At 44.7% G+C, this 17,348-nt stretch overlaps 1 protein-coding gene across 1 annotated transcript in view; it reads left to right on the plus strand.

Annotated features, from left to right (window-relative positions):
• The first annotated feature begins 2,503 nt into the window (after positions 1-2,503).
• The window catches only part of KRI1 (KRI1 homolog), an 89,124-nt gene continuing 74,279 nt past the window's right edge, over positions 2,504-17,348 (plus strand). The window contains exons 1-4 of the mRNA XM_081318256.1: positions 2,504-2,636; positions 2,747-2,811; positions 4,694-4,799; positions 4,955-5,057. Of these exons, the coding sequence (XP_081174382.1) occupies positions 2,555-2,636; positions 2,747-2,811; positions 4,694-4,799; positions 4,955-5,057 (356 nt within the window). The 5' untranslated portion in view covers positions 2,504-2,554. The remainder of the gene's footprint in view (positions 2,637-2,746; positions 2,812-4,693; positions 4,800-4,954; positions 5,058-17,348) is intronic.

The raw sequence follows: 17,348 nt of genomic DNA on the forward strand, positions 1-17,348 counted from the left end.
TAGGCAATCTTGGCTCTTTTTTATGACTCGTGGACTTCAACTCCCAGAAATCCTGAGCCAGCCACGCTGAGGGGAAAGAGAGGTTTCCAAACTGAGCCATGCTGGCTCAGGAATTCTGGGAGTTGAAGTCCCTGAGTCATAAAAGAGCCAAGGTTGCCTACCCTGCACTAGAGGAGGACAGTAAAATTATTTACAAGGTTACTTCTTTAGGAACTAAACTTTTAGAATCTAAAACAGCTAATTCAAAAAGCCAACAGGAAAGAACCTCACATTTTTCATCTGCTTCTGTCTTTTGGAAGGTAAAATTAGATAACAAAATAATCTGTTTCCTATGTTAACATCTCTGCAATGAAATCAATAAAGGTAACAGGAAAGAAATGAGAAACATTTTTCTCAATGTAATATGTCTAATTTAGCTGATGCTAGAAAAAAATAGCATCTTTTGTAAATATTCTTGAAAACTATTTTGGATCTATAACCATCTATCACAACTAAACCACTTTAAATTAAACAATTCTTAAAAATGAAATATTCTTAATTTGGACTTTACTTTTACTGTTTGGACTGTTGTGTGTTTTGAAAAATAGACTATTTAGAATCTAGTTATGTTGCACTTCAGTCTTTAAATAATTAACCTAGTATATACATAACAATATATGATGTTTTCCATGGTGAGCTTAACATCAATAACAACATTTATTAAAAAGGCTAAAAAAATTTCTGGTGGTATCTGTACATTAAAATTTTGTTTAGTCACAATCTTTCACTGTGCAATGTTGCACAGGCAAGTTGTCTGCAGCGAAGGCAGGAACTTTGCACCCCTCCCTGCTGCCCAACTACACCATCTCAACTAGGTAAGTAAGATATTTGCAAATAGGATGGCAATAAACAATTTAGGCTGCATTTACATCAGGGCTTTTCAACCATTTGAGAAATTGTACCACTTTTAGGACATGACAATATTCAAGCATTACCAGTGCTTAACAAGGTGTCAAAAACTTGATGACTAAAAAAAAGGGGGGGTATTTTGGGTTTCATTGGTTAGATTCATTTATTGTGATAGAAATGGCTAGTTTATAATATTATAGAAAAGCAAAAAGTTGAGGTTCAATGTTAATGCTTCCTTCTACTCCTGTAACAGAGGAAGTCAGAAGTCTGCCTTTTCTTTTTCCCTTTTCCCCTTCTTTTCCATTTTTCTCTCACCCGCTCGCAAAAGCCCCCCCACTCACTCACACTTTGCTCACAAAAGCCTCCAGTTGCTCTCACTCACTCCTCCGTCTCTTTCAAAGGCACCTCATTCAGTCTCTCCCCCACTCACTCCATCTCTTTCAAAGGCCTCTTGCTTGCTCGCTCACTTACTGCCCCGTCACTTCCAAACGCCATTTGCTCGTTCACTAACTCACTGCCCCATCGCTTCCAAACGCCACTTGCTCGCTCACTTACTTACTGCATTTGGAAGTGATGGGGCAGTAAGTGAACTAGTGCCAGTGCCGGAGGCCATCAGCTGTTTGGCGCCAGAGACCACTGCCATGAGGGACACACCTCTGGGTTGGGGTTCGAAACAGCTCCGGGTGGGGGCTCAGCACGGGCCGGGGCGTGGCAACTGCAGGGAGGGGAATCCCCATGGTGGCTGTGGGGAGGGGAATCCCCACGGCATGTGGCTCCAAGCCGCAGGGGTGGGGGTGCAAAGGACGGGCAGCAATGCCGTAGCAAGACACCGGCATCGCTCCCAGTGACAGCACCTCTGAGTTCTGGCACCTTTTTTTTTTTAAGAAAAACACTCAGTAAAAGTATTGGGTTGGTTTACATGAGAAAAAAATAGATTTAAATATTTAAATGTAATTAACTCTTGAGAAAATCTTAACCAGTAAAAATATTTAGAACATCGTGGGAAAAACAAATGTAAACAGGAACTGTAAACAGGATATATGATGAGACAACCAGAATGACTAGATAGAAAAGGAATATTATATAGATATGATTATTATTTGTAGAAATATTAGAAAACTTTTATATTGGTAAAAGAACACTATGGGGAAACGAGGAAATCAAGTAAAGTTATCATGTGGATTATAGAATTTAATTGTTAGTGAATGTTTGTTAAATGTAAACCCAGAGAACGCACTGTCTACCGAATATTACGATTATTATGTTAAAAAATAATAAAACATACTTAAAAAAAGAAAAACGTAAAACACTCTTTTGCATTTTATAATCATACATCACTATCTCTAAAATGATGCTTGATATGTTCGGTTTTAGAAGCTCTTAAGTAATAATGCGTTTACGTTTTTAAGAAGCCATCCCACTTTGGAATTCTGCCTCGCTTGAGAAGAGTGACGGTGAGGACATTCGTCCCGCCTATTCTACATTGGGCAAGTTCTGCGTAGTCTATTGGCCCCCGCCTTCACTCCCGTGGAACAATTTGCTGATTGATAGCCTCCCGGCGACTGGAAGGATATCCAATTATTTCCGCTGGTGAGCCCAACCCTTTCCGTCCTGAGCGGCCCGGAAATGAACCTGCTTCAGCGCAGGAGGGCTGAGTGGTAAAGCTATGTCCGGGCAGCCGTTGCGGGTCAACGCGGCGTTTGCTGTGCGTTATGAAAAGTACCGGCGTCGCGAGGAGCTGCAGCGGCGTGAGTCGTGGACAAAGTGGTCGGGTTTGGGCTTTGGGGGATTTGTTATGGGGATTTGTTACGGCCTTTGGGGCTGTCTTCATGTAATGCCTCGTTTCTCGCTCCCTCAGTGCAGGACAAATATGGGGAAGAAAAAAAAGCCTCGAGTTCCGAGTCGGCGTCTAGCGAAGAAGAGGTGGGTAGGCGTTACGCCGCCAATTTGAAGGGCAGATAGCGAGTGACAAGAAGCTCTAGTTTCTGTTAATCCGGGAGAATTGGGTTGCGTTTCCTTTTTTTTTAATTAAAGAGTTTTACAAAAACAAGATTTTACAATATATCCCCAAATCCCCCCCACCCCAAACCCGCCCACTCCCCCCCCACTTCCCAGAGCTAAATACAGGATTATAGTTATAATAATCATATTCTAAATAAAAATTATGCATAATATACAATTAAACAAATTCATAATGTGCTTTAACTCCCCTTTAACATAGATACATACAAAGTACCAACACTAAGATCAATAACAATATCCCTCTAAAATCTCATAAGCTAAATGGAACTTTTTAGTCCCATATTTATTCTGAATATAATCTATCCATCTCCTCCAAACTGAAATATATCTTTCCTGTGAATGATCTTTCAAGTAAGCAGAAATCTTAGACATTTCTGCAAGATTCGAAACTTTAAACACCCATTCTTCTATAGTAGGCAAACTATCCTTCTTCCAATATTGTCCCACCAGTAACCGTGCTGCTGTTATCATATTCAACATCAAATTGGTTTCTTTAACATCGCAATCTACAACAATACCCAATAAAAACAATTGTGGAGAAAACTTTATCTTTCTCTTAAAAATCTTTTGAATGTTCCACCAAATTTTAATCCAAAAAGCTTTTATATTTCTACAAGTCCACCACATATGAAAATAGGTGGCTTCTAAACTACCACATCTCCAACATTTAGACTGTAATTTAGGATACATGTTAGACAACTTCTTGGGATCCAGATGCCATCTATAAAACATTTTATAAAAATTTTCTCTTAAGTTTTGAGCCTGAGTAAATTTAACATTTCTGACCCAAATTATCTCCCAAGTGTCCAGCGAAATTGGTTCCTGAATATTTTGTGCCCACTTTATCATACCGTCTTTAACTAATTCCGTTTCCGAATCCAATTCAATTAAAGCATTACATATCTTTATATGTGCACAATTTAAGTCTCTAATTTGTTTTACTAAATTTTGATCTATAATTGTGATGCCAACCTTTTGATCTAACTTCCACCTAGCTTTCAATTGGGTATATTGGGTTGCGTTTCCTGAGGAGTGTTGTTCCCTTGCTACTCTGAAAACTGAAATTCCAAAGCATTCGGAGCGATGGCTGGGTTGACGTTTAGGGGCCGTTTCCCTGTGCAAGTGAAACGCTGCCCTCCCAGGGGTTCGCAAAGGGGAACTCTGATATTTGCTGCCAGGGGATGCGGTTCTTATCACCTTCCTAGAAGTGTTACTTATAATTTAAATTTTTAAATAATGTGTATCTAATGCTTTCCACTCATTGAGGATTTTCTGTGTCTTGCAAGGATTAAAAGCAAAAGCAATAAATTAAAAACAGTGATAAAAGACATGGAGAGGGCCAGGGAGGATTCTTAGCAATAAGCACTGGATAAAGCTCTTTTCTGGGGAAAGGGCCCTGTCTTCAGAGCTCTTTTGAAGGATAGCAGGATCAGACTTCCTAAGGCAGGGATCCCCAACCCCCAGTCCGTGGACCACTACTGGGCTGCTGTATACCTGCAACTAGGCCACACAGACAAGCAAAGCCACATCTGTGGGATGCAGGCAGCACACAAAACCATGCACCCCCCAGTCCGTAGAAAAACCTCCCCACAGAACCGGTCCCTGGTGCCCAAAAGATTGGGGACCTCTGTCCTAAGGGACTCAGTTATAAAGGACAAGCTATAAAGCTTTCTGTTGTTTATACTTTTCAGGTTCTATCTTTGCTGGGAAAAATTGAAAAATAGTACCACAGAGCAACTATTTTTTTTTCTAATGCTTTGGTGATTCTTTCCTTCTACGATAGGAACTTGACCCCAAACTGGATCGTGCTTTTTATTCCATGTTAGGCTTATTAAAAACAAAGGATCCCCGAATTTATCAAAAGAATGTCACTTTCTACACTGAGGAAGGTGAGTATAATTTACAAATTTGTTAGATTAAGGCAACTGTCCAGTGGCTTTTTATCCAAATATAAATACACACATTTCGTTATTTGGGTTGGGTAATGAGATTTAACTTTACTAGTAGTTGTCAGGTGATCAATTATGCTTGATTCTCTTCTCAGATTCTTGTTCAGCCATTGTTTGTAAGAAGACTTTTAAAAAGAAGAAAAAAAAGCCCATGTTTCTTAAGGATTATGAGAGAAAAGTTATGGTGGAGAAGGCAGGGTAAGACATAAAAAGTTGGACTACCTCATATATAGGTTAGAGATGTTGAACACTGAGAGTTTATCTTTGCTTAAATGATTTTAGAGAGGAGTGTAATTGGGATAGCATTAGGTACGTTTTACACTTATTTTCTGAGGTTTCAAGTCATTGACAAAACACAGAAGATAAGTATTTGAACCTTTATCCTCATATTAAGTCCAAATACATATCTTCTGTGTTCAAGTATTTTTTCAATGGTACAAGTAGTTCTCATTTAGTGATCACGATTGGGACTAGGAACTAAATCACTAAGTGGAAAATCACATGACTACAACTGTGCTTATGATTTTATCTTAGTTTTCCTCTCGTCTCTTCTCCTCCCCCCCAATGCCTTGTCTTTCAAATGCTCACCCAGGCACTGGAATAGTTAGCAAGAAGAGAATTGTATTTACGTTCACTCTCAAAAGAAGGCATTATAAGAGAGGAAACAGGCACTCAGTGGTGAATACGCATTTTACCATGTAACAGATTTCCTGAAAGCTATCTGCAATTTTTATGACATTTCTTTGGCATGTAATTTTTAATATTCATTGATACATTATACAACCTACAACCACAGTTGGGACCAAAATTTCTATTGCTAGGCAAGGTGGTTTTTAAGTAAAATGTGCCTGATTTTACAACATATTTTGCTACGGTTGTTAAATGAATTGTGGTTACAAAGCTTTTCCCATTGACTTTGCTTGTTGAAGGCTGACTGAGAAGTTCACAAATGGGATCACATGGTCCCAGGATGCTACAACTATCATTAATAAATGTGGGGGCGGGAAGGGTGCTGAGGTGGGGGTAGTCAGGCTGACCTCCGGCCAGAGCGGGGGGGCCCTTGCCCCAGGACCAAAGTGGCAGGTGGAGTCCCGGAGGCTCAGGGAGAGAGGGTGGTAAAGTGGGGAGGCATCCTGCCGTCAGCATCCATGCCAGCTGCCCCTTCCCCGTGGAGCTGGAGAGCTTGCCACACCACTGTCCAAATGCCCTTGCTTCCTTCAGGAATTGCATTTCTTTGCTTACCTGGCTTCCAGCACCGTGCCGTTTCTCCTTTGTGATCTGCTGCCGCAGCATGCAGGGAAACTAAGTATCTGAGAGGAAAAAAGGTCAATCAATTCCAACTTTGAGACATGATTGTTGTTTTTTTGCGAGAAGTTGAAATTGATTGATTGACCTTTTTGTTTGGAGTGACAACCCAAATGACAGTATTTCCCATGCTTTCAGGTAACTCCACAATAAAATCCATGGAGATTGCTCTCCAGAGTGCTAAAGGGCTCGCTACTGGCTGCAGGAGGCCAGTCATTTTCCCCTGCCTTCGCTTGGCCAGTCACGTTGGGCAGCTGGCCACATAGCTTTCAATGTCTTTCTTTAAAGATGGCCACCAAAATTGCCGCTTAAGCAGGTGAAGAGTCTTTACAAACCCAAAGTGTCTTGGCTTTTTCGAATTGTGATAGGCCTGTATGATTTTTAAGTCTCTGACTTGCAGGCATATACAGCTTCCTTCCAACACAGACCAAACCCTCTTGCATCGAACAGAGGTGTCTGTATCCTCCAAACCACTCATCTTTTTCCAGCGCCTTCTTTAACTCCTCGACCCCCACATTGTCTAATGGCAGGATTTTCTTAGCCTGCACTCTCGTAGTGACAGGGGCCACCAGTTACTGTGGGGAAAGGAGGGGTTTAACCACCTCTGCCGTCCTACTGTTGTATTGTGGCATTCCTGACAAAGCATCTGCCAGGAAGTTTTTTCCTCCGGGCAGGTAGTGGATGGTGGAAGTGTTGAGTCCAGCATGCCTGTTTCAGAGACAATCTCCTGGGGTTTTTTAAAGGTTCGAGATTCTTATGATCAGTCCAGACCTGGAAAGAAATGTCTTCTAAGAAATGTCACCAAGTTAAGAGGGCCCATCTCACTGCATAGGCCTCCTTCTCCCAAGCTGCCCATCATTGTTCAGTCTCAGACAATTTTTGGATGTGTAAGCACAGGGTTGTAACTGACCCTGCTGGTTTTTCTGCAGTAATGCGCCTCCACTGCCACATCCTTAGCGTCAGCCTGAATCACAAATGGCTTTTCAATACCAGCTCCATGGGAAAAAGTTCTTAAGTTTCTTGAATGCAGATTGATATTCTGCTGTCCATTTTAGTGGCTGGCTGGACTTCGGCTTACCCCCTCCCTTAGTTTTCAGTAAGTTTGAACAAACAAGGGGATAAATTTCCTGTAAAAGTTGGCAAATCCCAGAAAGCTCTGTAACTGCTTCCTGGTGCAGGGAGGGGTCCACTCCATGATGGCCCGCACTTTCTATGGGTCCATCTCCACTCCTTTGTGGGAGATGTTATAGCCCAGATAGTCAATTCTATCATTAGAAATTCACACTGAGAATTTGGCATACAATTTAGCAGTGCGGAGCTTCTTTAGGTCTGCCCTAACTCACTTTACATGTTTGGCTTTAGTTTCAATGTAGATCCAAGATATCAAGATATCGTCCAAATACACCAGAACCCCCTTGTACAAGAGCTCATGGAGGGCCTCATTGATTAGTTGCATGAACACTGCTGGGCCTTCATGTAACCTGAAAGGGAGCACCCTAAATTGGAAGCAACCTAGGGGGCAGTTGGAAAGCAGTCTTCCATTCATCCCCCTCTTTAATGCGATAGTACACTTCTCACAAGTCAAATTTAGAGAAGATTTTTTCTTTTGCTAGGTGAGCTAGCATGTACCTCATGAGGGGCAGGGGGTACATGTTTTCCATGGATACTGTGTACAAACACCTATAATCCAAGCAGAGATGAAGAGACCCATCCTTCTCTCTGAATAGCACAGGGGCTGCCACCCAAAGTCTGGCTGGCTGGATGAAACCCCGGGTTAAATTCTTGTCAATGAGCTTGCATAGCTCATTTAGTTCCCTAGGAGTCATCAAATATAGTTTCAGTTTAGGTAACAGCCCCTGGCATGATTTCAATTGCACAGTCTGACCTCTTTTCACTGAAAACCTCGGCTAAATTGTGGTACTCTTTTGGAATGCTCTGAGTCTCTTCCTCACTCAGCGCGGACACTAATTCTTGCTTCGGACCCTCCGTTCTATTACCAGGCAACCCCGGGGAGGAGCTCTCTTCCTTGGGAACTTTACCTCCCCTCTCTCCAGTCGATAAAGGGCTTCTATTTCTTTAACCAGGTTAGCCTAAGGACAAGGGGCCATTCCATGCCAAGAGCCACAATGAAAGCCAAAGTGTCTCAGTGGCATCCCATGGTGAGTCCCAGGAGTTCAGTGACAAAGCTTGCTGGGATGCCCCCTGCCACGGACCCATCGAACTGACAAAAGGCAATGGGGTCTTTGAGTTTCCTAAGGGGAAGTCCCTTTTTCCCAACTAGGCTGGGGCTTATTAAGCACTGGTGCATCCCAAGTCCATCAGTGTAGTTATGGCCATTCTCCTGCCCATGCCTGGGATCGACAGTTCTATGGGCATAGTTAGGGGTTCAATCGGCCCACTTAACAATGAGTCGTTGTCATAGTTGCACTCCGACATCCCCAGCTCGTTGCCTGATGGGGTTGGAGCTCTGCTCCCAGCCTTTGGGGCTTGGGGGAGCTCCATAACCTCCAGTGGACTTCAGGGCCATGTCTTTCAAGTGCTGGGCAATGTGGCTTCCTAGCCGGAGTTTTGCTGCAGCATTCCATGGCACAACGCCCTTCTTTGCTGCACTTGAATCAGGCAGAGGAATGCGGTTGGTTCACTGAGATTTTGCTGGCCTTTCCTTCTCTTCTCCGGCTGGCTTCACACACACACACCTGACTTTGTAGAACGGTACAGGTTGTGGGTCTGGTCGATTTTCACTTCTTTAGCTAGGACATACCAGCTTGACATACAGGCGAGCTGGTGCTCCCTGGGCCACAAAAGCATTTTATAGATCGTTGTTTAGCCTGTCTTGGAAACAGCTTTTCAGGATGTCTTTGGGCCAGTTGAGGTGGCAAGCCAAGTCGCGAAACACCTCCAGTCAATGCCCCTGTTTCACTGTTTTTATATGATCCCAAGCCTTCTGGTCTGCCAAGCGATCTTCAAACCGGCATCTCAGGAAGGTCATGAACCGGTTAAAATTTCGGAGTTCAGGAGTGTCGCAGTTATATAGAGTCACCATCCATCTGGTGCCTAGGGTGATGACCCTGATCTTAGCTGCATAGTTGGAGAGAGACCTCCCATACACTTGAATGTATGTGAGGATGTGAGCCAAGAAGAATCCCAATTGTTGAGGATCCCCATCAAATTTAACTCCCAATGGAACTAGCTTTGGCTCATCCGGGGGAGTTCTCTTTTGAAGTGGTCATGGGGACCGAGCCCTCCAAGGAGTGCTTGCTGTCAGACTGCCTGAGTAGTTTTTGTCAACCCCGCAGCCCCACCTGCCGCCTCGGTGGTTACAGTCTCTCCTTCACCGTGTTCGATTTCCTCGGCTAGTTCTTCTTCCCTTTCTTGGCAGCCCAGGGATCTGGCTTTCAGGTCCTCAAAAACTTCCACCATGTAACGTGTGGCGCACTTCAAGATCCCCTCCATCAGGTCTAACTGCCTGTCTGATTCTTTATTGTCAGAAAAGATTTCTGTCCTTTACTTTCGAGTCTTCTTCTGACCTCGGGTGAAAGTTACTCTTTGCGTTCTTTCTTCCCAGTCTTCTTTCTTCCCGTCACTGAGTGACCATCTCAATCTCGAGCAGTCTTCTAGAGCAACGGCTTCCTCCAACCAGATGGAAGTGCCTTCTCTGGGATAGTTTTGGACAGCTGACTCACTGCTGTCTTCGGTCCCAGCTTCTCCCATTTCACTGCCGAGTAGAGACATGTTGTGCACGACTCCCCTCGGTACCAGCTAACATCACACACCTCACCAAAAAGAAGCAGTTCCAGCCATCATATTAGAAGTGAGATAGTTAAATGTTTGATCAAATATAGCAGACTAAATTTTAAGTTAATAATTTTGTATGGCCCGCAAATGATGTTATAAATATCCAAATGGCCCTTGGCAGAAAAAAGATGCCTGGAGGCTGCGGGGGGCTTAAAGGAGACTGCTTCATGCTTGCAGCTCCAAGGGGGAAGCAGCAGTGGTGGCGGAGCTCTCTGCTAGTCGCCTGACCTGCCCCATGCATCTGCCATCCCCACCTGGAGCCTCTACCTCGTTACCAGCCATCCTGGTGCTGCTGCTGCTGGGCCATCCTGGGCCATGCCCTGATGCTGTCTCCCAAACTCCACCTTTGCCTGCTACCCAGGATTTTCATATGCAGCAGCTGGTTTGGGAAGCAGTGGCGGCGGCATAGTGCTCTGTCCTGGAGGGAAGATTCTGCTGTTGCTGCTGTTGGGCTGGCCTGGGCTGCCCCCCGCTGCTACCTCCCAAGCCAGCTGACAGACATGAAAATCCTCAACAGCGGGTGAAAGTGGAACTTGGGAGGCAGCGGCAGAGCACACCCCAGGCTGGCCAGCAGCAACAGCAGAATCCTCTCCCCCAGGACGGCCCCTCTGGCATCATTACATGCTATTTAAATCTAGTGCCAAGACTAGAGCCTCAGGCTGGTAAGGAGGCAGAGGAAGCTCCATCTCCTTCAAGGAAGCTCAGTTTCCTTGCAAATGGGGCACTTTGAAATGGAGCGATTAGCTCTGTCTCCAAGCATCCCATTCACAAGCAGATGGAGCTTCCAGTTTCCGTCAGATCTCCGGGGCAAAAGTAGGTGCCAATGGGGCACTTTTGAACCGAGTGAATCGCTTCATTCCAAAGCACCCCATAGGCACCCAAACACTTCCTGTGAACGGAGATCAGACAGAGAATGGAAGTTCCGTCTCTTTGCAAATGGGGCTTTTTGAAATGGAGTGATTAGCTCTGTCTTCAGGCGTCCCATTTGCAACCAAATGGAGCTTTTATTCTCTGTCAGATCTCAGAGGGAAGTGTTTGAGCGCCTATGGGGCACTTCGGAACAAAGTGATTCGCTCGGTTCTGAAGTGCCCCATAGATACCCAAACACTTCCCCCCACCTCTGCCTCTGATTGCAGACTTACCTGCACTGCGCCAAGGACGCCTTCGGCCCCAGCTTGCGCAGCTGCTTGTGCTGGCCATGCCCAACCCCCCTGGGCTTATTTTCGGCATGGGTCTTATTTTTGGGGAAACACAGTAATATCGCAGTTCCAATTTATTTTTCAAGTTCTTTGTCCATTAGGACTAAAACAAAAGTCTCTAGCTTTATCTTTGTATTCACTTTAAGAATCTTCTGTATTAAGATATGAATCCTATTCCAATATATCTTGGTGTCAATGCTGCTAACATCAGATGTTCTTGCTTGACAACATAGGGAGATGTAGTCTTTTTCTTTAACTTGTATATTACTTTTAGAGTTAGAATTAGTGGACTCTGGGGGGGAGTAGGGAGAATGTATCTCAAGACTGTTTGTAATAAGAGAAGATAAGAATTTGGCAGGCTGTTAAACAGGAGGGAAAGCTTACAATTCAAACTAACTGAAGAATGTGATTTATGACAGTTAATTAGAGAGAGGAACTGTGCTTGATACTGTGTTCTTAGGGGAGGGGAATCCAGATTTCGGCTTGACCATGTACCTGCCGAAGCTATGCTCTTTTGATTAAAGACTCCTTAAGGTAAACAGCGTTCCGTGCGCCTTTGGCGTCTAGTCTTGCCGGCCACATGACCACGGAGACGTCCTCGGACAAGCGCTGGCTCTTCGGCTTTGAAACGGAGATGAGAACCGGCCCCTAGAATCAGAAACGACTAGCACGCATGTGCGGGGGAACCTTTAACTTTACTTTAAGGTAAACAATGCCTCAAGGTTCTTTGAAGAATTTTATCTGTCGGAACCATGACACTTGGCTTTGTTGGAAGTCCATCATAGATGATAATAAGTTCCTTCTTTACATTTACACTTCCTGCATACATTTGAAGTAACTTTATATATAATTTTTACCCAAATCTTTATATATAATTTTCATCCAAATTCCCATAATCTGTATCCCAGACCCAGATGAAACTTTCAAAAAGTCAACTGACCCAAATTTGCTGAAAACCTTGTTAAAACCAGGCATACAGAGCTTTCCCTCTCCCTCACCTGGGTACATCTGACCATCTTTCACTCCTGTTGTGCCCAAAGTATGTCCCTCTCAGGAAAGAACTCAGGCAGTCACAAAAAGGGTCAAAACCTGGCCAGTAGGTGCTCTCAGCCAGTTGTAGGACTGCTTTGAAACCACTGACTGGAATGTATTCAAAGAACAAGATCTGAATGCATGTACAGATGCCGTACTCTCTTATATTAGAACATGCACTGATAGTGTAACAACAGATAAGTGCATTAGAGTTTACGGGAACTGTAAACCCTGGATGACTGCAGAGATACGAACACTCCTGAGAGCCCGGGATTCTGCCTTTAAGGCAAGGGACAGGGACACATACAGAGAGCCCAGGGCAAATCTCAGAAGAGGCATTAGGATGGTGAAACAACAATATAAACACAAGGTGGAGAACCACTTAGCAGACAATGATCCGAGGCAAGTATGGCAGGGACTGCAGCACTTAACCAACTACAAGGGCAGTACGAGGAGCATGGCTAACACCGATGCCTTGTTGGCTGAGGAGCTGAATATCTTCTTCGCTCGCTACGAGGTAAAAAGATCAGACCCCATAGCTTCTGCCGGCCGGCCTTCTGATTTTCAGCCACTCACCCTGTGTAAACACCAAGCGAGAGCTGTATTGAAGGCTGTGAATCCCAGCAAAGCTGCAGGCCCAGACAGGGTGCTGGGGATAGTGGTTAGGAATTGTGCCGACCAATTAGCAGGGGTCCTGACAAGGATTTTTAACATCTCCCTGCAAACGGCATGTGTACTATCGTCCTTGAAAGCAGCTACCATTGTCCCGGTCCCCAAGAAAACTGCAGTTGAGTGCCTGAACGACTACAGATCTATTGGATTAACGTTTGTAGTCATGAATGCTTCGAAAGATTGGTTCTCCAACATCTCAGGACATGCCTCCCACTGGATTTTGATAAACATCAATTTGCCTATAGGGGAAATAGGTCGACAGACGATGCCATAGCTACTGCTTTACACTCTGTAGCAAGTCATCTTGAGAAACCTGGAAGTTATGTCAGGATGCTTTTTGTTGACTATAGCTCAGCTTTTAACACCATTTTGCCGAGCATTCCCATCGAGAAGCTGACTGACTTGAAATTCTCCCCCGCCATCTGCGATTGGATTCAAGACTTTCTTAGGGAGTGGCTACAAACAGTGAGGGTCGGGTCTGCTTTGTCCACCCCCCTGAAGCTTTGTACCAGCTCGCCACAGGGCTGTGTACTTAGCCCCTACCTGTACTCTTTATACACATATGACTGTGTATCATCTGACCCATCCACTGCGATAATTAAGTTCGCAGATGATACAACTGTGGTGGGTCTTATTACAGGTGGAAATGAGACAGCATACAGGGCAGAGGTACAAAAACTATCCATATGGTATAGTAACAACAACTTGCACCTGAACATCGGCAAGACGAAAGAGATGGTGCTAGACTTCCGGAGGAAAAAGGAGGAACCTGCCCCACTTTACATCGGGAAGGACTGTGTGGAGAGAGTTTCCGCCTTTAAATTTCTGGGAGTCTACCTCTGTGAAGATCTGACCTGGAAAGTTAATACAACCCAGGTGGCTAGAAAGGCCCAACAGAGGCTTCACTTTCTCAGGGTCTTGCGGAAGAACAGGGTAGAACAACGGCTAATGACCCTCTTTTACCAGTCTACTATAGAGAGCGTCCTCTCGTATGGTATTGTGGTTTGGTATGCTGGTCTGACAGCCGCAGATAGGAAAGTATTACAGAGGGTGGTGAGTACAGCACAAGACATTGTAGGCTGTCCCCTGACACCACTGGATGACATCGCCAGGGCTCGTTGCCTTGGAAGAGTGAGGAAAATTCTCAGGGATGACTCACACCCTGGATGGTATCTCTTTACTCTCCTACCATCAGGTAGGAGATATAGGAATATAGCCAGCCGCACCAACAGGCTGAAAACAGCTTTTATCTGTGGGCTGTTAGGCTTTTGAATGAGAAATAACTTTTGTGAATTTTACAGAATTGACTTGGGAGGCCGGTGTGTGGTGTAGTTGGTTCACATGGTGTAGTAAGATGGAGGGTTTGTTGTCACTGTGTGTTGGGGGGGTGGGAGCACAAAGGGAGGCTCAGCTAATCTCAATGTACACATAGTTGTACTTTGACAATAAAGGTTCATTCATACAGTGGATTTCACCAAGTAGTCAGCATTATCATAGATTCTTGAAGGCGATAATCGCCTTTACGAAAAGACATATCCCTCAAGGATTTAGAAGAGAGTACATCCCAGGATGGACTGAAGGACTCTACCAAACCTTTTACAGAGCGTGATCCCAAGATCACCGATGGTTTTTTACACAGCTTGGATGAAGCTTGATGTAAGAAGTGGGAACAATACACAGAATCACTAAGTTTCAGCAAATCCAGCAGGAAAGCTTGGGGCCTATTAAGAAAACTGAGTGGAGTTAGGCAACCCGCATGACAAACACCCAGTATAACCCCTGGCCAAATAGTCCCCTGAGCTATATCTCTCTCCAAAGCTCCAAGGGTGAAAGGACACCCCATTCTCATCAAAAAAGCATTTTCAGCTTTTCAGCATTCCGGTGAAATGCTTTCTCTATAAAGGAAATTGACACTGACATTGGTAGTCTGAAATGTGATAAAGCATCAGGCATCAATGGTATTCCTCCAGAATTCCTGATAAACTTTGGAGGCGCACACAGAATTGGATTGGTAAATTCCTTTCAGATGTAGTTTCCAACGGCTGCCTTCCATCATAATTAAAAAATGCTAGAATAACATCACTTCTAAAACCTGGCAAACTATAAGACAGAGTTAATAGCTACCACCAAATCACCCTTTTGAGTTCCTGCTATAAAGATTAATTATAAACAGGATAGGTCCCATAATAGATAAACATCTGCCTGTGGAACAAGCCAGCTTCCAACAAGACTGGAACCTAACATACTATATTGAAGCAGGATTCCAATGAGGTCTCAAAACCATGGCCAAATCTGTAGACCTAACAGGCATACAACACAGTTTGGAAGGACGGGTTGTTATACAAACTGCCATATCCCCTGCAAAAATCTCTATCAAGTAATTAATAACATGCTGAGTGATTGGTCCTTTCAGATAATAATGAGGGACAACATAGGTAAGGTAAGAAGATTAAATATTGGCTTTCCACAAGGCTCTGTAATGGCACCTACACTATTCAACATATATATCAGATATGCCAGCAGCAAGACAAGAAAAACACATGGAGGTGGCAGGCAGGTTCCTGTCCAAAGATCTTAAAATCTTGGAAAAACTCTTCACTGACTGGAGGCTTACTCCTAGCACCAGCAAAACAGTAGCCATGTGCTTCCACCTTAACAACAAACTAGCTTGTTTAAGCCCTGAAGGTCTACTTAAACAACAACCTATTCCCCTATGATCCCCAGCCAAAGTACTTAGGACTGGAGTCTCTACTATAAGATACACCTAGAGAATACGGCAGCAAAAATCAATACTAGGAATAACATAGTTCAGAAATTATGTCAAACTAAATGGAAAGGACAGGAAGGCCTGGAGGAACATTGTCCACAGGGTCGCGATGGGTCGGACACGACTTCGCAACTAACAACAACAACAAAATGGAAAGTGTCAGTGTGTAAGAAATTTTATAAACTAGAATAGCCATAGCAACAAACCAGCCAATGAGAACTGTTTTTGATTAAGACACAATATTGGCTGTGTGAGGCATGTGATCCAGTCTAGGTCTGGGCGTGTCTTGTTTTCTCTGTGTTGTTTTTATTTATTTATTTATTTATTTATTAGTTTTTATAAACCGCCCTTCTCCCGAGGGACTCGGGGCGGTGTACAGAGGAAGGAATGTATACAGATTGAACAATAAAAATAATAAGAAACACTAATGAAAACAAACTGGGACCCCAATTAACGCTATCATGCCAGGCCGGACTGCTGGAACAGGAAAGTTTTTAAGTCGCGACGGAAGGTACGGAGGTCAGGGGCCATCCGGATTTCGGTTGGTAAGCTGTTCCAGAGGGCTGGCGCACCTACTGAGAATGCCCTCCCCCTGGGGGCCACCAGCCGACATTCCTTGAGCGGTGGCACCCTGAGGAGGCCCTCTCTGTGGGAGCGCACAGGACGGTGGGGTGCTGACATTGGGGTGCTGACATTGTTTTCTTTTGATCTCCAAGTTAAGAGTTGTTGATGTTCCCCAGAGCTAAATGAAACTGTATGTATCATGTTTATATATATTTTATAGATAAAGTTTTTCTAAACTATGCCTCCTGCTCATTTTGAATGTGTGCTTATATTGGGGGCTTATTTTTGCACTGGAAAGCTGTAAACAAGACATGTTAAACACAAGGCCTGGGGGCCAGATCTGGCCTGCGAAGTGGTTTCATGTGGCCCACGAACCCATCCTGGAAACAGTGAGGGAACGGCCCCCGCTGCCTTGGCCCTGGCCCTGGCCCAGGCCGGCCAGGAGCCAATGTACAATTTTGTGGTGGCCATCTATGCTGAAACGCATTCAGTCTTAGCTCCACAAGGCTGTCTGGAAACAGCAAGGGACCAGCCCCTGCCGCGTCGGCCCTGCCCCTTGGGCGCACGCTGGGGAGGTATCACCCTTTGTGAGGAATGAAGAAATACACCATCACCTGGAAGTGGCCAGCACACAGCCCTGCCTACTTCAGGCAGGCTAGAGGCTGGGCAGCATTGCGCTTCTCTTCAGATTCATGCCACCCAGCTCAGCCTCTCGACACTGTGAGGAGAGCACACCACTGCCTGCCAAAACCGGGAAGGCTGGGGGCTGGGCAGCATTGTGCAGGTTACATCAACTCTCATGCTGCTCATGGCATCCCCTTCCTCACAGCCCACCAAACCAGATATGTGAAGTAGGCAAGGGCCATGTGCTGGCCACTTCCAGGCGATGGTGCATTTCTTCATTCCTCATGAAGGATGACACTTCCTCAGCTGCATTTCTTGCCTGTTTTTCTTCCTCCCTCATTTCAAATATTTTCCCACCATTCTTAGGAAGGAAGGAGAGGGAGGGTCTGAGGGAAGTCCTGCCTTAATCCTTCCCTGCTGCCCTTTCACCATCCCCTTGCCTCCTCCTCCTGGTCTATCCTGGCGGGGGGTGTGTGTCTCCCATCCTATTGCTAAGGAAGCTTTGGATACAAAGCCAGGTCTCCTCACATG

Source organism: Vipera berus (assembly GCF_964194415.1).
Source record: "Vipera berus genome assembly, chromosome: 2".
Classification (NCBI taxonomy): Eukaryota; Metazoa; Chordata; class Lepidosauria; order Squamata; family Viperidae; genus Vipera; species Vipera berus.